The 24,586-nt window shown below is 42.2% G+C and overlaps 1 protein-coding gene and 1 long non-coding RNA gene across 8 annotated transcripts in view; both read left to right on the forward strand.

Moving 5' to 3' along the window:
• The window catches only part of micall1a (MICAL-like 1a), a 121,812-nt gene that overhangs the window by 95,063 nt on the left and 2,163 nt on the right, over positions 1-24,586 (forward strand). For all 7 annotated transcript variants that reach the window (XM_065239962.2, XM_073815387.1, XM_065239968.2 and 4 more), the window contains 5 exons: positions 9,044-9,178; positions 12,607-12,733; positions 22,740-22,830; positions 23,108-23,181; positions 23,278-23,392. In XM_065239962.2, coding sequence (XP_065096034.2) covers positions 9,044-9,178; positions 12,607-12,733; positions 22,740-22,830; positions 23,108-23,181; positions 23,278-23,392 — 542 coding nt within the window. The remainder of the gene's footprint in view (positions 1-9,043; positions 9,179-12,606; positions 12,734-22,739; positions 22,831-23,107; positions 23,182-23,277; positions 23,393-24,586) is intronic.
• On the forward strand, positions 7-9,007 carry LOC135734410 (uncharacterized). The gene is made up of 4 exons (XR_012337109.1): positions 7-989; positions 1,740-1,779; positions 1,906-2,051; positions 2,771-9,007. It is a non-coding gene; the product is annotated as an uncharacterized lncRNA (long non-coding RNA).

The following is a 24,586-nucleotide window of genomic DNA, read 5'->3' on the forward strand; positions in this document are numbered from 1 at the left end:
GTGCTGCGCCTATTTGCCTGCATGCCGGTGAACAGCAAAGCACGCATGATGACTATAAATTACTTTTATGGTTATTTTTGGTTAGATAAAAACTTTTGCTTCTGTAATCTCTAAAACATGATGCATTTTCCTGCGTTTTTGAGCGTTTAACAAAAAATCGCAAACTTTAAATTTGTTTTGTTAAAGGGACACTCCACTTTTTTGAGTCAAACATTTGACTGATCTCCGGGGCTGGTGGTACCACTTTTAGCATGGCTTAGCACAATTCATTGAATCTGATTAGACCAGAAGTAATCAACAAAAATAATCTATGTTCTTGCCCACTGCAATTGCCCCTCTCTTATTGAGAATCATGGAATCACGGAAATGTTCTGGGACCAAAGTGCTGTGTGAATGAGGTTATGAATAGTTTATTGTAGGTCAATATTATTTATTGTCTGTTAAACAGAGTGCATCCAAATTTTGGTCTGTAATGATTTGGTCTCATTGATAAAAGGTTATTTATTGGTAAGCAATCTAATTTTAAGAATACCAAATTTTAACATTTGAGTTTAATATATTGTTTTCTAATTTTATATTATTCAGATTTGTACGAGATGAGGTGTATGCGTTTTTATGTACACTGAAAAAAATGGACTTGGTGGGTCTTTGAATTTAAATAAAATAAACATGTATATGCAACACAAAATATTTATATTCCTTGTGTAAACATAATTTAATTGATTAGGATGAAAATGTTTTGTTTGAATGTAAAATAAACACATTATTCTCACATTGATTAAAATTGATTGAATTGAATACTTAAAGCAATAAAATTGAGTTTGCACACAAAATGGCACCTCCTGAGCAGAAGGTGGCAGTAACGCTCAATAAAAAGGACGTCAATCGCCATAAAAGAAGAATAAACATCGTTTGTTTTGGGCGCCAAAATGAAGACTCAGCAGCAGTCAGTCAGAAGAACTCTCTCAGACGGACACCACGTTATTAAAGTAAGTTCTATTATTTATTTATGTTCACTTTATACGTGATACATCTTCACTAGATAGACAGTTTTTTTTACAATATGTAGCCATTGCAATGACTTGTAGTAAAAATGAGTTTGGAGGATGTTGGTGGAGTAAGTTAACGTTACAGTCAGTCAGTCAGTCAGTAAGTGTAAGGCTCATAAAGAAAAACAGCGTTTTAAAAATGTCAGCTGTATAACGTTATTTCACGTTTGGTAGTTTTATCCGAGTTGAAAACTGACAGATTTGAGTTGACTTTTGAGGCACTTTTTACTCAGTTGTTCTATGGAAACGGTTCAGGACAAATAAAACGCTAACCAAACGTTATTCTGTCCAGAGTAACGTTATCCATGTAAGTAATTTACCAGATGATATCAATTGACTACATTAATAATGACATTGCGTATGAAACAAACTGTCTGCTTAATCAGATGAACAGACCCGCGTCAGTTATTCGTGACTTCGCTACGCCACGAGCAACACTTGATTCTATTAGAAAAAGCTTTTTTAAATGTCTCGCGTGACTTCTGGTATATTAACTGAAAAAAAAATGCTTTATAGTGCCACACCTTAAAGCTGACGTTTTCAGAAGAGAACCTTGTTGTTTTAAGATCTAATTTTGTCCAAATTTTGTATGACAGATATAATACTTAATTCATTATTGCTCTGTGTATGTGTGACCTTCATCATTTGAGTTTATGTGTTGATTTCACCTCTGAATTTTTCCTCTTATAGGTCCATCATCCTTGCATGCGCTACACACTCAAAAGCATTGGTAAGTAATTCATATCACTGTTTTACTGCTGTTAGGAGCTAAATCTTATTTTTGTAACTAATATACAATTATTATTCTTTGACTCGCAGTACTCAAATATACAATGGTTGGTTAATTTGTTTTCAGATAAATGCTGAATTTAAAAGAATCACTACTGTCTTATGTTCCTGTGTCACCTGGACCTCCAATCCAAAAACCTGATGAAACTCTTCTATCAGAAAGGAGGACAGCTAGCAAAAAGACTTGGAACAATCAATGATCAAATGACAGAAGTAAGTAATATAGATTCATAGACATAAAAATGTGTAAACCTTGTTGGAAGTACAGAAAATGTAGTATGTTTTAGTTACATCTTTTGGCACAAGGGTCATTAAAACACCTGGGAAGATTTAAAGGGGTAGTTCACCCAAAAATAAAAATTCTCATCACTTATTCCCTATCATGTTGTTACAAACCTTTATAAATGTCTTTGTTCTGATGAACACTAAGGAAGATATTTTGAGGAATGTTTGTACCCAAACCAATCATAAGCCCCATTCACTTCCATAGTGAGGAAAAATACTATTGAAGTGAATGGGGCTCATGAACAGTTTGGTTGCAAACATTCCTCAAAATAAATGTCTTCCTTCGTGTTCATCAGAACAAAGACATTTATACAGGTCTGTAACAACATGAGAGTGAGAAAATGAGAGAATTCACTTTTGCTGTGATTGTCAGGTGTGGTAGCACACACTCGAAATGTGGCCTCTTTATTTAACTCATCCCAGTGTAGTGAACACACACTCACACACACACCTGGAGCAGTGGACAGTGCAGCTGCCTTGCTTTGTAACCCATATATTTGTAACCAATTGTAACATGCTGTGGCAATGCACATGGGTCTGTATACTTACATTTATATTTGTTTGCATTGTACTAATTTCCAATGACACTTTTATTGTAACAGTAACTTTTTTCTGTTTCTTTAACTACATTTGTCTGTTTTGTACAGGGCATGGATAAAGTCAGCATCAGCGAGGTCATTTGAAGACACCACTGTTGGGATTTGTGCTCTCAAACAACATCCTTCTTGTGATGAAGAAGAGGATCTTTGTATAGTCCTGGAAGGCATGAAGGTGTTGCAACATCGTGCCATGTTGTTTGAGCTGATGTTTGCCTTAAACCTGAGCTATCCTGATCTCCGCTTTATTTTTGAGGAAATCCAAAAGATTTTAATGGAACTGCATTGACCGTAACTTTAACGAACAGTTTCTTTCAGTGAAAGGATCAGAAAGACTGTGCTGCTCATTTTAGTTATCTGTTTTAAGTGTTTTCTCTTATTTAAACATTAACAGTTTGCTGCTCAGAGTTGATTTTGGAAATGGTTGTTGTATTTTGTTTTTGTTGAATCTTTGATTAACAGTTTATACAACTGCTGTAGCTCTGACTTTCTGAAGGATTGATATTTTCCAGTTTGTAAATCAATTTTAAAAATAATAGTACTTACTGTTTTGCATGTCTCTTTGGAATGCAGTGTTTGTGTTTTAGCACTTCTAAATCTACTGTGATAGTAACTATTTTAAACATTTGGGTCAGTTTCACAGATGGGGCTTTTCCTAGTCCCAGACTTTTGCAATGCCTTAATTTGAAAACATATTGCACTGACATATCGTGACATATATGAGTGCCATTGTTTTGTCTCAAGATGTACTCCAGTGTTGTTTTTGTAAGGTAGGTTTGTTTGTAAACTTTTTTTTGTAAAAAATATCCTAATATAACTAGGGCCTAGTCATGGATTAATCTACAACCTGTCTGGGAAATTGCCCCTTTGTATGTACTGCATGTGCTGATTGTTGTAATAGTTATTGACTGTTAATGAATTAATGTGTAATGATGTCATTGAATTGATGATCTGAAAGCAGTGGTTTGCCTCAATATCACTAAACATTTGTTCAAAACTCTTTGCTTTTTATGCCAATGCAAATGTATTTTGTATTTAAAAAAGAAATAAATAACATTTGGATAATTATGGGTGATTATTCTGGTGCCAGAGACATAATGAAATTGTTTTAGAGTTAAATAATCCCATAATATAAGCATTAAAAAAGCATGTTGGAATTACAGATGAAAATCTAGTCCCCTTACATAATAAAATTACTTAAACATTACAAAATAAATGTGTTATAGGAAAGAGAAATAGCACTTTGAGTCAACATATTTATATTAGACTACCTAAAACAATTAAAATGTTTTGGTCTGACACACAAAAATTAAATGAGGAAAATTATGTTGGTTTTACACAATCGGATTATGTGGGACCGATGTACACATTAAAATTATGTAAATTGAAAGGATTTTTTTTTTCAGTGTATGTATGTATGTATGTATGTATGGTATGTATGTATGTATGTATGTATGTATATATCTGCCTGTCATGGTCAGACTTGCATGAGCTGTGCTATTGTTTGACAAGTCAGTCAGTGATCATGTGTCTATAGATAGATGTTGTTAGTACACTATGCACAGCCTTTCTCTCCTTACCAGCTGCCAGTTCGTCATTTGTTTGACGAGTCGGACAATGATCTTGATTTAAGACCCTTGTCCGCTGAGGCGGTGAGTGTCTTCGTTCGTGGGACTCACAATCTCCGCTGTTGTCAGGAGGGATTTGCCTCTGGGGCTACTGGGCAGGAGCAGCCCCAACTGTCCATGGCCTTCTCGTATTGGGTAATGGAACATGTATACACTCTTGTGTAAAGAGGCCATAGAACCTCCACACGAGAGAAATGACGGCTTACAGCCACTACTTTATTCTTCCAACATGGGACTTTAGTGGCAAAGCTTTTCAGTATCTGGTTCTTCCATTCGATCTGGCTTTATTTCTCTGCGCTTTTACAAAGTGTGTGGATGCACAATGCAAAGAAAAGTGTGCTTTCTCCTGTACAGAGAATCACCTTTCTAGGGGCAGTTTGGGATTCCACTACGATGCAGGCACGTCTTTCGCCTGCACGTATTGATGCAATCATAGCAGCCACAGAATTGATAAAGCTAGGCCAATTACACAGTGTAAGGCAGCTCCAGAAAATGTTATATCTTCCAGCATGATTCTCGCTGGTCTACTGCATATGAGACCTCTACAGTGGTGGCTAGAGACCAAGGGGTTTTCCTTGACGGGCAATTTCATTGTGCATGATCAAAGTTATGCTTTGTGTGTGCGTGTTCTGGTGATGTGGAAAGAGCCTTGGTTTCTGTCCCAATGCCTACGCTGCATCCACGCTGTTGGCGTGTGACGCTGACACTAGACACGTCCCTCACAGAAAAACCCCATTATTGGCAATGGCACATATGCTCTTAAGTGGAGAATCTTCACCTCTTGGTGTTCAGCTCACCTGACAGACTCAGTCAACTGCCCTGTTAATATGGTGTTGAGGTTTCTGCAGGAGCAATTCTCTGCTGGCTTAACTCCACCTTGAAGGTTTATGTGGCAACCATACTCCTTGAAAAAAACGACGTACCACCTTGGCCAACCTTACACAAGCTCCGCCCATGCTGCCGAAGCTGAACATTATCCAAAACTCAACTTCTCAGACGAGTGTAAATTGGGGAGCTTGTATCCACTCCTTCCTTCTCAAATGCCTTGTAAATGTTGTTGTTTGCCCAATTTCAAATCACCAGAACCGAAAAGATATTTGAAGAGTTCCCTATTTGCTGCTTCTCAATGGTGTACTACGGAGCAGTATTCAAACTTTTTCTAGAGCGCCTTTTTTACCAGCTCATTCGTTGTTCGTGGGTCATGTGACATATGGAGTTTTTTTGCATGTATTTAAAAGATTTTTCAGTGTTATTCTATTCAAAGTTTAATAATATTATTAATCATTTGTGCATCATGGGTTGGGGAATGGTGCGATTTTTGTTGGGTCAGATCCAATTTGCTAGCGATGGAGGGGGGGCTGAGGGAGCTATGTGGAGCTAAAAAGAAAATATGCACTGAACAAGCCACATTAAAATGTTGATGTTTTCATGAGTTCACAAGTCGGATGAACCTCCCCCCAAACAAAGAAAATAAAGACATGACCCTCCCCTATTTTCTTCCGGTGGCCCCTTCCATAAATACCGAACGGTCCCTTATGAACCTCTCACCTAAAATAAGTTGTTTAAGTACTTCGAACAGATTGTCCCACTCTATCTGATCAAACACCTTTTTAGCGTCGAGAGTCAATATGGCTAGATCGTTGTGAATTTTCCCCTCGGTGTATAAGATATCAAACAGACGTTGTAAATTAGACGTTGAGGATCTATTTGATATAAAGCCAGTTTGAGGTGTTGTGAATTATTGTATTCTAGAGATGTAACGGTCAAAAATTCACGGTAAAGTAGTATTTCGGTAGGATGCCCACGGTACGGTAATTATTGAAACATTTACAGGAAGGAATAAACATATGAAGACTTGGAAAAACTGCCTTAAGTGTTCATTAAACAAGACTGAACATTACAATGTACAAAGTGTAGCGTAGCGTAGTGTTTACAATTTTCATAAAAAGGACAAAAATAATTAGACCATGTAATAAAATAAAATAAAAAGTTTCAGTTTAGTTTGTCAACTTTAAACAACTCCCAATCAGTCAGGTTTTAAGAATTGAGTCACTCCCTCAATTGACTTAGTTTTTATTATTATTATTAATGCTAATGCTTGATACTTCTATGAAAGCAACGGTTGTGATTGTAGAATCAAGAAAAGATGATGGGTTTTAAGCGGGTCAATTCATGAAAACAAAAACAACCCAGTAAAAATGAAAAGAGCAGCTTACTTATTGTAGCTGGACCTAGAGCTGAGGTCAGCTCACTCAATACATGGGTGCATTTCCCAATCGGAAGTCTGCAGCCTCCATAGGTCGCATTTGTAGGCTGCATACGTCATGAAGACCGTCTTATTTCAGAATATTAACATTTTTCAAGTTGACAATTATTCTTATTTAATCGTATATTGTTGTAACACGCTTATGACTTGCGAATGTAATACTCAGTTAACTTAAATACACCAGACGCGTAATGACAGATGCAGCCTGCAGCGACCTAAGGAGGCTGCTTTCTAATTGAGAAACGGCATACACGCTCTCCTCATTCACGGATTTACTCACATTCGTTTTTTGTATGTCCATCACATTTTGTCCTTTCTCGTTTCTTGTCACAGCGAACGCAAACTTTTTCCACACATCAGATTTAAAATCCGCGTTTCTTTTGCTTCCGCCATAGACCTTTCTCACAGTAACCGGAAATACGTAATCGTCGTGTAAGCGGAGTTCCTGTCAATCGTCAACACACTAGAAAAACATAAACCCGGGCAAGTTTAAAATGGATCAAAAAGTCTACACAACTTTGTTAACGGATTTGCCAAATATTACATTTGCTGATTGGACACGACTAATGGAGGAAAACTTTTTCCATGAAGAATTTGTCCATAAATTTCTAGGTAAGTAGAGAGCGAGACTAACTGTTACTGAACTGTTAACTAAAACGACACATTATAAGTCTCGCCGAATAGCCTGAATCCACTTCTGTCTAACTTCACCATCAACAGGGAATTGATGGAACAGATACGGCTTTTTACATTGCCTTGACTGCGGAGGAAGTAAATTTCCGCGACGATTGCGTATTTCCGGTCATAAATACGGAAGTTGTGAGAAAGGTCTATTGTCGCTCCACTTGTAGAGAGGCATCAGAGTGGCACGCATGGGATTATGGGAATTTTAGTTCCCGCGTCCCTCCACTCGCTGCCCTTGGCCGGAAAAAAACTACACGTGTTGCTCGGAAGACCTAATGTTTTACCGAATCACGTGACCACGGTTGTACCGGCAAAATTTTATACCGCAATACAACGAAATTTATAATACCGTTACATCCCTATTGTATTCATTAAAGGAGTTAATCTATCGGCCAGGATTTTTGCATATAATTTATAATCTATGTTTAATAGGGAAATTGGGCGATATGAGCCTACATTTAGATCATCTTTACCTTTTTTATGAATAACAGTGATTGTAGCCTAAGTTAATGCTGGTGGTAGGGTGCCGTGTAGTTGAGCTTTGGTTATACATTCTATGGAGAAATGGTATAAGAATATTACACATTTTTTTATAAAGTTCAACCGGTATGTCGCTAAAGCCAGATGATTTTCCGCCTTTAAGAGAGGCTATTGCCTTTTGTATTTCTGTGGCATGAATATCTGTATTAAGCCTTTCCGAGTCTTTAGGTAAGATTCTTGAGAAGTTACATTCGTCTAGAAATTTATTCATAGTGTTGGTATCACTATTACATTTTGAAGTGTACAAGTCAGAATAAAACTGTAAGAAACGTGCATTTATCTCCTTTGGTTTAAGTAGTATATGTCCCCTGTCATCTCTAATCTTGTGAATAGCTTGGTCGACTTCTATTTTTTTAAGTTGACGAGCTAATCATTTGTGAGGTTTCTCTCCAAATTCGAAGTGTTTTTGTTTCATAAATGAAAAAGCTAATGTAATTTTCCTGGAGAGAAGCTGATTGAGTTGATATTTCAGATTAGTTATTTCTCTATACAAGTCGGGAGTGGGGTTTAAAGCATTCCGTCGGTCCAATTGTTGTATCTGTTCTTCAAGATGTTTACATTGAGTTATTTCTTTTTTTTGGCAGCTTCATGTGAGATTACACATCCTCTCAAATAGGCTTTGAAAGCCTCCCATAAAGTACATGATGTGACTTCTGGGGTATCATTCATTTCTAAATATAGTTTTTTTTTGAGCTTCAATGAATTCACAAAACTCCTTGTTTGTCAATAATTCAGGGTTTAATCTCCAAGATCTACTGGGTGGGTCCATACCTTCCAAATATAAATTGAATGTTAATAGGCTGTCCACAGTTTTGCTTAACCCAAGACAAAATGAATGGCATTTTTTAAAAGCTGAAATAATCTGCCTGTCGTCTCTGTATGTAGCTCAGTTCAACACAGAAATAATAGGCAAGTTGTCCATTGTCTGCACCAGTGATGATATGAGTGTGTTAAATTAAAGGGGATGAATACTTAAGAAATAATTGTTTATTTTTGTGATTATTTTAGATCTTTATGTAGAGACTTGTTTTCATTTCAACATTTTCCTGTTGATCTGTAAATCAAAAAGCTAAATAAAGTGTAATTAAGTGCTATTTAACAAAAAACGATAAAAAAGTCCAACAAGGGTAAAAATTTAATGTATGTTATTTTGTTTAATGTTTTGTTGTTTGTGTGTTATGCACTCTTTATCCATGTCAACTTCAGCACACCTGTAAAGAGAATCCATTTAATCGGAAGGCCACCACCTCCTTTAATTCTCCTGTATCCAGACGTCACAAAGAACCTGGTCCTGCACGACCCCCTGCTCCTGGACATGGATTTCCTCTTATTAAACGTAAGGTGAGGCACAAAGACATTATACTCCCTTTTTGCGGATGTACATTTGCTACTAGTAATCTTTCATCTTGCATTTGTTATATGTATTCACATACACTAAAGGCGCCTGTCCATTGCATAGTACATGGTAGAGGGCTGCATTGGGTTGGGACTCCCGCAGGACACAATGCAAATCTCACAGGAGCGTGCGGTTTCACCTTTTCTACGGGCGGAAGTGGGTGGTCAGAAAATTTTGCGGGAGACCCGTGGGTCCCAGTGGGATTTTTGCATGTAATAGAAATGGGGTCAACACATGAAGTTCAGAAGAAAATTAAGCCAAACATTATGTGGCACATACCCTGGCAACTTCGGGGAGCACATGCCCGAGGAATGCTGTTATACACTGTGCCTCGCGTTTGGAAGAACTGGTGAGCACTAGTGAAAAATCAGATTGTTAACAGTTAAACTGTTTGTTTGTTTGTTTGTTTGTTTGTTTGTTTGTTTGTTTAATTAATCATTTGGTACGTGTGTATCATGCAGTATACATTTGAAAACTGAGGTGCCTCTAGTTGTGGTTTTGTTTTAACGGTTAATGTTACAAAACGCTAAATAAAAAAGAATGGCATTTTAATTGCGTAAAACCCCACGCGGAGCAAAGGCTGAGTCAAATCCAATTGGTTTCAATGCGGTCGTTAGTACGAATTCAGTACTGTTTGATCTTACAGAAATTATATTATACCGAATATTATACCCTAACCCCAAACGCAAGCAAATTTAAAGTTTGAGGACATGACAATGTACGCTATCAAACAGTCTCGAAACCCGAAATGAACGAAAAAACATAAACTAACAGACTGCACAGTCGGCATATAAATATCTTCTTTATTTGGTCTTACATGTTTTTGTGAAGAAAGACAACCATATTTAGCCTACTTGCTACGGTGAAAGCCTGTTCTTCTCACTAACGCCAGCGGAGAAAACTCTGCTTAAACAGGCATTTGCAGTTATCTGCTTCATTTTCCATGGAGCACCGCATATAATAAATGTTCTCCGTTTCGTTTCCTGTGTCTGTCTCGTTTAGCTGTAATAACAAAATAAAATAAGCCATAACAAGAAGATAACAAATCTCTCATGATGCAGGCTGTTGCGGCGGAGAAGCTCGTCTAAATAACACATGAGCCGGTGGACAAAAACAGACAACACGGTGTTAAAACTCTAAATACTTATATTAGTCTGCGATCTGAATTGCCAAAACAATTAGACTTAGGCTACATACAAATTAATTTTCATGTATATTTTACAATAAAGTCTGTAAAAGATAATACATGAAGTGAGAAGCATTAAATGAGTAGTAGCATTAACCCTGCGGTGGCGCTTTAAAAAAAACAAACAAACAAACATTCCAAAAGCATTTTATTCCATTAGAATTATTATTGCAGATCGAATATTTGACCATTCGTGCACATCCCTAATTTTAAACGCAGTAGTGTTGAATGTCTGTTATTCTGGATGTTAATCTGAACAAATGTTTAGTCTGAGCATGCATTTGTGTAGTTTTCACAAGCTCTGAGAAAATCCGCTGGAGCGGACACAAATATTGCGGGCGAAGGTGGGAGTGGAACATGCAGGTTGCGGGAGCGGGCGGGACTGGTCATAAATTCAGCGGGTGCGGGTTTAAAAAAAACGCACAGGGCTCTACCCAGAGGTGGGAGCAAGTCACAAGTAAGTCTCAAGTCTTAACCTTCAAGTCTCAAGCAAGTCACTGACAAGTCCTACAGACAGTTTTAAAGACAGAGTGCTCACCTTTCAAGGTCTAATGCTTAGAAGGTTGCAGCCCTTGAATTGGTATTGGTAATTGGTCCCTTTTAGCGGTTTACGTTCTCTTAAGACCGAAATGGCCATATTTATGAGGATACTTGCAAAGGTGGGAATTTTGATGCATATGTGTATATAGGGCAAATAAGCGGCAAAAAATACTCATGATTTTAATGAGCAGCGGATGCGCGACTTTATTATGCGCGCATTATTTAGCACTGTTGTTTGTGTTTGTTCGTCACAGCCTGAGGCTGCGGTGCTTAAATATGTGAACAAATGTTAAGTCTCGTGACCATGCATGCGCACAGCAAGTGACGTGGGCCCTTAATCTCAATAGAGACTATAGTCCAGAATCTCTGCTGGTTGACACATTTCTACCGGTTTATCATACCTACTGGTAGAATACCTATCATACATTTTTTTTCTCAATAACATTTGAGTGCCTTGGATTATTTTTTTCAACTTCTAACATGGGTAAGACGTTAGCTGAAAACAATGGAACAGACTTTGTTACTTACAGTGTTTTGTGGGATTTGTAGTGTCGATTGAAATTTGACGTGGTGCTGGTTGTATCGGATATATTGCGCGCTCTCCCTCTGCTTGCCTGCTGTGTCACGTGGTTAGTTTACGCTCTTGCGTGCATTAAAAAACAAATTTTTTTTGTAAAAAACAAGTTATTTTGAGTCATTTAACTCAAGTCCGAGTCAAGTCTCGGGTCATGAATATGCAAATTTGCGACTTAAGTCTGACTCAAGTCAAGTCAAATGACTCGAGTCCCCCATCTCTGGCTCTACCCCATGGTTTGAGTCGCGTTAGCTTACTTTTGGAGTCTTTTCCACTGGGTGCATAACATAGTACCGATACTTTTTTAGTACCACATCAGTTGGTGTTCCAAGCGACCTGAGCTGATACTAAAACATGAGGTGAAAACACTTTAGATCACTGATTGGCCTGAGAGAATCGTAACTACCAGCATCATCGCTATAATGTAAAAGAGTAGCTTTACCTCAATGCTAGCTTGCGCTGTCTCGAGCAAACATGTTGTCATCTGTGCTCTGCTATAAGTTCCCAAACTCCCAAACATCCACAGGTTAAGGATCAGAGACACCATAACAGTTTGTGGTGGCACATTTGCGACACGCACGTCTGCATATATGCTTAAATGCAACTCAAATGAGGCTCAGCAGAGCGCATTGACTGACGCCACAGGTGTTTGTGCAGAAACTGTCATGTGAGACAGAGGTAGTGATAAACGCGATGTGCAAACATCTATTTGTGGTGGTCAATTTTAATTTTATGGTGGACTGAGAAATAAATAAATGTATGGGAATGTACAACAACACTTTTAAGATGTCACAGCAGTAGGCAGCGCAAATATAACGTCACGCCTATAATCCCTCCCACTCTGAAGTGTTACTAAACTCAATGGAAACGCTAACCAAGCCAAAGTGAGGTGAGGTGAGGTGAGCTGACCCGACCTGACCAAACCAAGCCGTGGGGTACTATGCAATGGAAAAGCGCCATAAGTTACACACAAGTTGGTTGGGCGAGCACCCAATCTTAGCATTGGATGTCACCACCAATTTATTATAACATTTTGTGGTTACAAGTACTCATTCTAAGATATTATCTGGTAGGTTCAGTCTGACCAGTATATACCAGTGGAAGACGTTCATGTTGAAATAAATGACCTGGAGAAACATTTGGATGAACTGGAAAAGAGAGGAGTGGATCTGGAGAAGAGGTTACGGGACTGTTCAAACGGTACAAGAATCACATGCCACATGATAACTGCCTTTACTGGCTTTCGTATTATTTTTTCCCAACCAAATGGAACCCACCTCTCTACCAGCTTTTCAAGTTGCTTGCCTAATAATATTTTCGAAATGTGCATTGTTAAGCTAAACGGCATTAACTGCTTCATCTGTAAGAAATTTACTGATTGGTGTATGTACTTTCCTGCCAGCTGATATGGGCAAAGGCATGAAACCCTTCTGCATGAATTTGCAGGGACTAATGTATATAAGGTCTTAAGAGATTGTATCAGAATAAAGTTTACCAGTGTATGTCACTGGTAAACTTTACCAGTGTATTTACAGGTGTAACTTTTATCAATGCTATTTATTCACCTCCAAGTAAGGAGGAATGACATAATTTCACAAAAGTAGCCTATGCTTTGAAATGTAGCATATATTAAAGGTGACCAATTTGCAGAACATGGATATAAATGTTATGTTCTAGTCACAACCGGATACCGGAGCAATACAATCTAAATACAATCATTGTTAGTTTACTCTGGCCATTTCACAGCGGACAGTTTTTCAAACATGTGACAAAATGAAGCAGGCTTCGCTCAGGGTTTGATACTGAAAAAGTGGGGCAAAATGGCCATTACAACCCCTACCACAAACCGTAAGTAGTGATTTTATTACTGTTGATTTCGGTTTAAATTTAAAATTGCTTAGTGAGCAAACAACATTGACGATAATTTACTGTTGTCGAGATTTTTTTTGAAGAGTTTGGTCCAAAACGCAATAAACGCCATTTTTGAAAAAAATGAGCTACTACCAGAATCAGTATTATATAAGGTCAGTATTTAAAAGTACATTCTTAATTTTACGCAAAATCCAATATCTGCCGTGTTATTCTGTCATCTTTTCTACCTTTTTTCCTAAAACGCGATAAACGCCACTCCTCCTTCTCTGCAGAATGCAATAAGTCTGCTCCACAAATTACAGCGCACCATTCCACACAATGTAAACAAACAATGGCGGCATGTTGAGAACACAGAGTCCTAGTTTTCCTCATTTACTTTGTACTTCGTGATCAAGAAACAAACAAAAACGAAATAATACTTTAATAGCATTGATAAACCTGTGATGGTTTTTTGTAACGGGAAAGAAACGTAAGCCATCAACATCTAATAATTTACGTGAAAGGGCACCCGGGAGACGGGTGCTTGTTCTCCCGACAGCATCAAGTTTCTCACGCTAACACATTGACCCCAGGGGATCTTATGAAAAACGTCTCGGTTACGGATGTAACCCTCGTTCCCTGAAGGAGGGAACGGAGACGTCACGTCGTGACCGACGAATTGGGAACTCGCTTAGAGGACCAATCTGCTTCGAATACTACTAAAACGCCAATGAACTTGGCATTGAGATATTTGCATAATGCTGGCGCCGCCCCGCCAGGTGCGTTTATAAGCAGCAGGTGCAAATAGGGAAATTAGCTTCTTTTTCGCTGAGAAAGCCGGAAAGTGTGACCGGCCGTAACAGCAGGTGGCAGCACCTGTGGCGACGGGACGTGACGTCTCCGTTCCCTCCTTCAGGGAACGAGGGTTACATCCGTAACCGAGACGTTCCCTTTCAGTCGGTCACTACGACGTCACGTCGTGACCGACGAATTGGGAATCCCTACCAAAACGCCACTAGGGGCTGACCTCTTCCAGTGACTGCGTAAAAGCCCTCCGGTTCCACTTAAGGAGGAGGAGATAGGTTTTAAGGCAGAAGGCCGGGCACTAGATGTTCCTTTAACCCCACAGAAGTGCCAGCGACTGGGAAGCGCCCTACCTGAGCGGGATAGGAACGCTGCGGAAGCCACCACCCGTCTTAAGGGCTAATGGTGGGCGAAAGTCAACCGTAGTTGAGGAATAAAGACAGCCGTGGCTGTGTAAGCAAAGCAGTGCTCTGCTAAGGGAAACGTGGGCTGGTAGGATTAACCCCACGGAAAATACTCACAAAGGAACCCGGTGGGACACAATGTGGAGCCCGAGCCAGACACGTAGGTTCGCGAGGATACAGCTAGTGAAAGGCTGACAGCCAATGCTCCGCAACAAAGGCTGCCAAGGCAGCGGAGGAAGAGCAATTCAAACCATTACGCATTTTTGCTCTGAAGGCCTTCCATACTGACACAGTTATGAAGCATCAGTTGGAGGCTGCAAGCCGACATACGAGTCTGCTCTCCGTGCCCTCCCTGGTGAGGAAAGAACACGAGAGGATACAGGCTCGATACGAACACTGTAAAATCTAATGAACGTATTAGGTGTCGCCCAACCAGCAGCTCTACAGATGTCTGTTAGCGAGGAACCACGAGCTAGAGCCCAAGATGAGGCAACGCTCCGTGTGGAGTGCGCTCTCAAATTAAAGGGGCAAGGAATACCCTGAAGATTATAAGCCAGGGCGATAGTATCAACTATCCAATGAGACATCCTCTGCTTAGTGACAGCTTTCCCTTTCTGCTGGCCACCATAACAAACAAAGAGCTGGTCTGAGGTCCTGAGGCTTTGCGTGCGATCCACGTAGAGTCGCAGTGCGCGTACGGGGCACAACAAAGCCACGGTTGGGTCTGCGTCCTCCGGAGGCAGCGCTTGCAAGCTCACCACTTGGTCTCTGAAAGGAGTAGTGGGAACTTTGGGCACGTAGCCTGGTCTGGGCCTCAATGTTACGCTTGAGGCAGCAGGACCAAACTGAAGGCACGAGTCGTCAACAGAGAATGCATGTAAATCTCCTACTCTCTTCACTGAAGCCAATGCTAGCAGGGTCAGAGCTTTCATTGATAAAAGCTTCAGACTCGCAGACTGCAAAGGCTCGAACGGGGGGGCCTGAAGGGCTTTCAGCACCATGGACAGGTCCCAGGGAGGAATAGAAGGAGAGCGCGAGGGGTTTAGCCTACGAGCGCCTCTTAAAAATCTAATAACTAAATCATGCTGGCCAACTGATCTGCCGTTGATAAGTGAGTGATGAGCAGAAATAGCAGCGATATCAACTTTAATGGTGGAGGGTGACAGCCTACCGTCTAACCTATGTTGAAGATATAAAAGCACGATGTTAATAGGGCATTCTCTGGGGTCCTCGTGTTGCGAAGAGCACCAGGTGACGAAAAGGTTCCATTTAAACGCGTAAGCCCGTCTTGTGGACGGAGCTCGAGCCGCGTCGATTGTGTTAGATACCGTTTGCGGTAAATCACCTAAACCTTGCGCGCGCTCAACGACCACACATGGAGATCCCACAGGTCGGGGCGCGGGTGCCATAATGTGCCCCCTCCTTGAGAAAGAAGGTCCTTCCTCAGGGGAATCCGCCAGGGAGGGGCTGTCGCGAGGAGCATTAACTCTGGAAACCAATTCTTGCTCGTCCAATATGGGGCGATCAGTAAAAGGCTCTCCTCGTCCTGCCTGACTTTGCACAGTGTCTGCGCGATTAAGCTCACTGGGGGGAATGCGTATTTGCGCATCCCCCGAGGCCAGCTGTGTGCCAAAGCGTCCACGCCGAGGCTGCCCTCGGTTAGTGAATAAAACAGGCGACAGTGGGTATCGTCCGGCGACGCAAACAGGTCTGTCTGCGCACGACCGAACTTCTTCCAAATTAGCTGGACCGTCTGGGGGTGGAGTCGCCATTCGCCGGGGCGCGCAGCTCGAGAAAGCGCGTCCGCCGCTGTATTGAGCGAGCCCGGAATGTGAATGGCACGAAGGGACCTCAGATGCTTCTGACTCCAAAGGAGGAGATGACGAGCGAGATGCGACAGGTGACGGGAGCGCAAACCGCCTTGACGGTTGATATACGCAACGGTCGCAGTGTTGTCGGTGCGTACTAGTACATCCTTCCCTCGCAGCTCCGTAGCGAAGCGTACAAGTCCCAGATATACTGCCCACAACTCTCGGCAATTGATGTGCCAATGCAACTGGGGTGCTGTCCACACCCCTGAAGCTGTAAGCTTGTCGTATGTGGCACCCCAGCCCGTGTCGGACGCATCTGTGTGTACAACAGCATGCTGAGCGATCTGTCTCATGGACACACCGGACCTGAGAAACGCGGGGTCCGACCACGGGGGGAATGTTAGGCGACACGCAGGTGTAATGGTTACACGATGGATGCCGGCGCGCCACGCTCTCCTCGGGACTCGATCGTGAAGCCAACGCTGAAGCGGTCTCATATGGAGCAGTCCGAGCGGTGTCACGGCCGCTGCTGCTGCCATATGCCCCAGGAGCTTTTGAAATTGTTTCAGCGGGACCGCATTCTTCCCTCGGAATGAACCGAGGCAAGTCAGAATTGACTGGACGCGCTCTTCTGTCAAACGCGCCGATAAATCGATCGAGTCCAGTTCCATCCCGAGAAAAGAGATCCTCTGCGTGGGGCAGAGTTTGCTCTTTTCCCAGTTGACCCGAAGACCCAAACGGGCGTGATGCCGAAGCGTTAAATCTCTGTGCTCGCACAGCGTCCGTCGAGAATGCGCTATTATAAGCCAATCGTCGAGGTAAGCCAATATGCGAACGCCGCTCACTCTGAGGGGTTTTAACGCCGCCTCCACTACTTTCGTGAACACACGGGGAGAGAGGGATAGCCCGAACGGTAAAACTTTGTACTGGTATGCCCGTCCCTTGAATGCAAACCGGAGAAACGGTCTGTGACGAGGGATAATGGACACATGAAAGTACGCGTCTTTCAGGTCTATTGCCGCAAACCAATCTTGGGGGCGAATTGAATTGAATATTTGCTTCGGTGTTATCATCCTGAAAGACCTCTTCTGCAGAGATTTGTTCAGAACGCGCAAATCCAAGATCGGTCGCAACCCACCGCCTTTTTTGGGTACTATAAAATACGGGCTGTAGAAGCCCGACCTCATCTCGGTTGGAGGGACCGGCTCGATCGCGTCCTTCGCCAGCAGGACTTCGACCTCTGCACGCAGTACGTGTGCATCGGACGCTTTCACCGTGGTGAAACGAATGCCCGAGAATTTGGGTGTGTGCCGGATGAATTGAATTTCGTAACCGAGGCGAACAGTGCGTAAAACCCAACGAGACGGGCTGGGAAGCTGAAGCCACGCCCCCAGGGACCGTACGAGGGGAATTAACGGCACTGTCGGGGTACCCGCGGTGGGGCGGCTGAGCGGGACAGGTGGTACTGCCGGTACGTCTGCTGGGACAGCATAAGTATCTACAGTATGTGTGTGTGTGACACTGACCTGAGCCCGCTGAGGGTGACGGTCGTCTGGTCTCCTCAGCGGAGAGCACAGACTCCGAGGAGGGTGCTGGTGGTCCCGTCTCCTCAGCGGAGAGCTGGAACTCCTCAGAACACCCGCTGGCGATAGAGGAGAGGGAGGAAGAGCATGTAAATGCCCGCTCACATCTCTCTCGATCCTCTGGAGACCTGGAGAAGGAATAGGAATGCACTCTTTTTGTGGTTTTGTGGGGAACAGAAACAAAACGAAACCAAAGATTCTCCACCCGGCCCTCTACCGGTGGAGGGAGCGATGCCATCACCGTCTCCCGTAGAGTGATCCCATCCAAATCCAGGTCGCCCGTCTCAGGGCCGCTTCGATTTCCGTTTACCACGGGAAGCGGGTGGGGCGGGCTGTCGACGGCTGTTCCCCCTCCGTGGCCTGGAAGATGTTCTAGTGGGGGGGGGCGGAGGCAGCCGCCGCAGGGCGCCCTCGGCGAGGAGCAGACGGGCCCGCCGGCGCTGGAGGGCGAGATGCAGGTCGCTTGCGCCGGGGCATGATCTGAGCGATCGCCTCTGTCTGCTTCTGGGCGGCGGAGAACTGCTGGGCGAAGGACTCCACCGACTCACCGAAAAGGCCAGCCTGGGACACTGGAGCGTCCAAGAACTTGTTCTTCTCCGCATCCGACATGTCCGCCAGACATAGCCATAAGTGGCGTTCCTGGACCACCATCGTGGACATGGCACGACCAATTGCCTGCGCTGTCACCTTCGTAGCGCGAAGAGCCAGATCAGTGGCAGCCCGGAGCTCCGAAAGGACAGGCGAGTCGTGTCCTCCCTCGTGCAGATCCCTCAAGGCCTTCGCTTGGTGAACCTGCAGCAACGCCATAGCGTGCAGGGCTGAAGCCGCCTCTCCACATGCCTGGTGGGCAGCGCCCGTTAAACCGGAGGACTGTCTGCAGGCACAAGAGGGGAGGGTTGGGCGGTCCTTCCAAGAGGGAGCGTTAGCCGGACACAGCTGCATCGCGACCGCGCGCTCCACAGGAGGGATCCCCGTGTAACCCTTAGCGGCTCCGCTGGTGAGGGAGGTGAGGGGGGAGGGCTGAAACGGCCGTAATCTCATGGAAAACGGCGACTTCCAGGTTCTAGTCAGCTCCTCGTGCACCTCGGGGAAGAAAGGCACCGGTGGAGAGGGTTGTGAAACCCGAGCAGCTCCAAAGAACCAATCATCCAGGCGGGACGGTTCGGGCTGAGGGGGGGGAACCCACTCTAACCCTACGGTCTCCGCCGCTCGAGCGAGCACGGCCACCATCTCTGGATCGAACTCCGGCGTCCCAACCCGACCAGAGGGAGGAAGGGCATCGGGGTCCACGTCAGGGGGAGGAGGCCCACCCTCGGATGCTGCGGCGTCGGTGGACCCGGAGGGCGGCACGATGGATTCTAGAGACATCGTAGAACACGACGCTGAAGTCTCCATCGGCACATCAACCGGCTGTGGATGAGGAGGCTGAGAGCCTGAGGACGAATCCCCCGCTCGGCTCAGCACAGTGATGCGCAGGTCGTCCTTTGAGAGCTTCACAGCCGCACCGTGGCGGCGTTCAGCACTCGCATGACGAGGGTTGCGTTTTTCCCGGAGGAAAGACAACCGTCTGCGCAAATCCACAAGGGACATGTTCTCGCAGTGAGAACACTTACCCCCAGCGAACGCTGCCTCTGCGTGCTCGATGCCCAAACACGAAAGACAACGCTCGTGACCGTCCTTCGGACCCATGTATTTGCCGCACCCAAGATCGCACGGACGAAAAGCCATCCTGAAAAGGACGCTGATGTCCGGATATACGAGAGAGTGGCTGCCTTTAACAAGGCACAAAGCTCTCTCGTATCACTCTTTTAGGGAAATTCACTCAGATGCTTAGTTGATGAGCGCACAGGAAGGCAACGCACACACTAAACTCAAAACAATAAAAGATGTAGAGTCGTGGAATTAAGCGAAGCGTCCGCTGTGGTACTGCTAGTCCAACCAACTTCAGCAATCGAATCCCACCAGAGTAGAGTAGCTTCTCAGTAGCAGATACTGCCGGCTTTCGAAGCGATAAAAAGCTAATTTCCCTATTTGCACCTGCTGCTTATATACGCACCTGGCGGGGCGGCGCCAGCATTATGCAAATATCTCAATGCCAAGTTCATTGGCGTTTTAGTAGTATTCGAAGCAGATTGGTCCTCTAAGCGAGTTCCCAATTCGTCGGTCACGACGTGACGTCGTAGTGACCGACTGAAAGGGAACTTTCCATAATTTTACTCAGTCAACGAAAATCGAGCAGGACCAAAACATTTTACAGCTGATCGCTGTGAAAAATGTTAAGCGACGATGTCAAGTATAACCGCAGCAATGACAGTGTTCTTAATGACAAAGTAAGTGTTTTGATTAATGCCATTAATGTTTATTTTTTTATCAGTGTATGACACTAGTCCACTAAATAAATATAAAATGGCACATTTATATAGGCTAATGATTCAATAGATTTATAGCATTTAAAAAAAAAATTTCATGGATTTATTGCATTTTGAGTTTTTATAATAAATCTTTGAAAATCAAGTTATGGATTTGAATTTTTTATGTTTTTATAACCTAAAGATGCTATGTGAAAGTTTGTAACAGAAAATAGTGGTTTTCATCTTGTCATTTTCTTGGTATAGAAAACACGTTTTTACCGAAATTTGTCAAAATGGATTTATTGCGTTTTGGAACGAAACTCTTCATTTATTCCTGCCTGTGGTTTCATATAATTCTACTAAATACTATCTGAAGTGCACGTGTGTTTGTGGCACTCACCTTAAGCACAAATTCAAACTTGACATTGGGACGTTTTCCCTGAACTCCATTAGCACGACTCGATGACAGCAGTCTACCTTCATCTAGAAACACCTCAAATAACGCGACAGCAGCGTATCAAATCCTTACAGGCACTGTCATAATATTTCTTTTGGGCTTTTTACACCTGGTCACTTCATGCGTTTTCTCTGATCGGATAGCTATCTGATCGTAAAAAGACCAGGTGTAAATGCCCTCTGAAACGATTTCGAGACGGATTTAAATCCGATCGCTCAAACCACTTCAGGAGGTGGTCTGGGACGCATTTCAGAGAAGTGTAAATGCATCTGGTTGATGAAACCACATAAGTCGCGCTTTACTCCTCCCAAACGTCAGCACGTCACTCGCAAGTAAGCTGGAAGAGCGCCAAACAAACAAAGCTGACACGCCTATTGCTTTATGGAGAGATGACAGCGGGTAAAAACGCTTCCTAGAATCAATAAAAGAGTCTAATGACAAATTCAAATGATATTAAACAAAGAAATATAACGTTAAGAGAGAGTTTTGTGAATGCTTTTCCCGTCATGGACCTGCATTAAATCATCGCGCTGTCACTCTCCTGCTGCGCTGTACTGCGAGCTTCAGCTCATGCCGAGCAAGGAGACACGCGTCCCCTGCCCAACATTCAGTACAACATACAGTAAGTGCTGCATATTGTTGCGTAAACGTCATCTTAAGTTTTTTAAGGCGGAGTAATAAATAGTCTATTTGCATTTTGGGCGGGGGTAAAAGATCAGATTCATATTCGTTTTGCCAAGACGCATTTATGTGGCCAAATGTAAATGGAACAGTTTTAACAAATCAGATAGCTATCCGATCAGAGAAAACACATGAAGTGACCAGGTGTAAAAAGGCCCTTAATTTCTTGCGAGTCCTGATGGTGACGTGATCCCTTTGGGAAACAGCCAATCAGAGCGCAGCTCATTATTATTATTCATTACCCTTCCAAATAAGGTAATAACAGATCATTTCATTCTGAGGGAAAATCCTTGGGTTGTAAATGGACATGTAAAACACTATTTTTTTCACTTAAAAAGCCACATACGTTATATTTAGATATCAAAGAACAATGTAACATATTATTTCAATCCATTATTGGTCACCTTTAACATTTTTCAAAATGTTAATATTTTATGTTCAGTTGTAACCTTAATGTCAGCAGAGCACAAGAACTTCTGGTTGTCACTATACTGGTTGAATCCACAGACAGAACAAAGTGAATAAATATACAGTATCCCTGTGCATTATTTCTGGCAATTTCTTATGTCACCCTTTTTAGTCCCTACTGGCGATCCTTGAAGGATGTAATACATTTGCACCATCTGACCGCGTCAACATAGAAAATGAATTCTTCGACATGCTGGCTATGTTATCCATGTCAACTTATTTCGGCAAACTACTCGCTTTAACTAACTGCCAATTTACCGCTTTAATTGCCTTGTTTCAAGCAGAACTCTTGTTTAAATGTAAAAGTGGACAAATTGACTACATACTGTAAATAGTAATAACTACATTACTAAGGACAGTTGCTAAGGATTTCATTTGGACAACTTAACATGCAATCTTAATATTTTGATCCCTCAGGTTATAGATTTTCAAATAGTTATATTTTGGACAATTATTTAATAGGATGTCCTATCCAAACAAACCACCCATGAATGGAAATTTTATTTATTCATTTTTCAACAGTGACCCTTCAACCTGAAGTTCTTGTTTGACAGACAGAAAGGGCTCAAAACCTTCTGATTAGCTATGCAAAGAGTCACACCACAGCCTTTTTACATACTTTAGTTTGGTGTTTACAGAGACAAGTGATATTTTAGTATATCTATAACAGTGCTCTGTAGTGTAATTGGGACATTTTTTAAAGTTTGATGCAACACTATTATTAAATAAATCTTGATTTAATCATTTTAAATGTCTTATTGTTTAGGTTATATCACTTAGTGTTCTTTCATTTCAGATGATGAGGAGGAACATCTGCTTGTGGACTGGTTTACTCTGATTCATGAGAAACACTTACTAGTGCGGAGAGAAGCAGAGCTGGTCTACACGTACGTGCACACTTAGCATACCTTTAACACCATTTCTGGTGTTAACATAACATAATTTTAGGTATAATTTATAAAAAATAGTTTATTTACATGTTCTCTGTTGACTATTTTTTTTAACTGTCATGGCTTCTGCCATTTAGTGTCCACAGTGTTATTGTATCTATGAATCACAGATGATGTTTTCAGATGATGTTTCCAGTACATGTATCAAAAAAGATAAAAACAAATTTATTTACAACTAAATATTTAACAGAATTCAAATGTTTCGGGTTATTAGAGCTAAACAGCACAACCTGGAAGAAAGGCAGGCAGATGTGGAATATGAGCTTAGATGTTTGCTGAACAAGCCAGGTATGAAGCATACACAAACAAAGTAACAAGGTTTTTAAAACCTTCACCGTTATTGCATCCCTTCCTTCATTTTCTGTTTTTTTATGTGCCCAACAGAAAAAGAATGGACAGAAGATGACAAAGACAGGGATCAGCAGTTGATGGCAGAACTTGTCACTATTATTGAGCAGAGGAACCAAATCATTAACAACATAGATCAGGACAGACAGAGGTAATTAATCATTGCACATGGGCTCTGATATGGTCTGCAACTGAGCTGAAGTAGATTTTAAAGTGCCCATCTTATGACTGCTTTTCCAGAAGTTAAATAGGTGTATGAGTTTCATAAAGCATGTTTCAAAAGTTGTTTGCTCGAAATAGCTTGTAGGAAAAGATTCTTACCCATCTCTAGTAGCCTCTGTTTCAGTGCATTTCAGATTGTGCCGTTTTGAGGTGGTCATTACATATTTATGAGCTGCTGCTCCTTTGGCCACGCCCCACTACTAACGGCATGTGCGCGTGCTCAGTGGTATTGTGAGCATTACAGACCATACTGTTATTTTTTAAATATATTATTATTAATGGTTTAACTTGCCAACAGTCAAATCAAGCAAAAAAGGATCACTAATAAGTATACTCCAGGAGAAGAAACTCATGACACATAATGATTCCAGAGTAAATTGTGATGTAGCACTCTCAACAATACACTCGTTTTCCCTGGACAATGCTAACATATTCCCCTTATGAAACATTTTCAAACAATTATTTTTGCAAATTACAGAAATTAAGACCCGGCGGGGGATGTATACTGCTTGTGGACCGCGTGTTAATTGCTAGAAGCTAGCGGGAGGTCTGGACCGTATCTTGGGAATGTGATAAGAGACTCAGGGGTACGTTAACCTCGTCAGAAAAGCCAGGTTGGTAAGGCCCGGTCTCGGTTAATTTGGCAAAACACTTTTAGTTTGGCAAAGCACTATTAGTTCATGTAGAATTGTAAAAAAAAAAAATTTTCTTTCGAAAACACGCTGCAAACTATCTAGCCTGCAAAAATATCTATATAGCCTACTGTCTACAAACAATAATATTAACATTACTATACATTTAAAAGGTATAATTTACGGGTTTAGCATCAGCGTATGGTCTCTGTTTTGAGATACAGATGCTCTAGCATCATAAATGTAGAATTTTGTGACAGAAGATGACAACATGCAAAATATAACGTGACTTCTTACCTTTTGTGTTGATATAACGATCGCAAATCGAATCCAGTCTGTTTCAGATGTGTGAATAATCCATGAAAACCGTCTAGAATACATCCAATGACCATTTTTGTCCACAAATGCGTATAATCCGTGAAATATAGATAAATAGTCTGTTGTTTACATCAGATTTCGCATGAACCTCTTATCGCCTACAATCTGAGGAT

Source organism: Paramisgurnus dabryanus, chromosome 7 (genome assembly GCF_030506205.2).
Source record: "Paramisgurnus dabryanus chromosome 7, PD_genome_1.1, whole genome shotgun sequence".
NCBI classification, from domain to species: Eukaryota; Metazoa; Chordata; class Actinopteri; order Cypriniformes; family Cobitidae; genus Paramisgurnus; species Paramisgurnus dabryanus.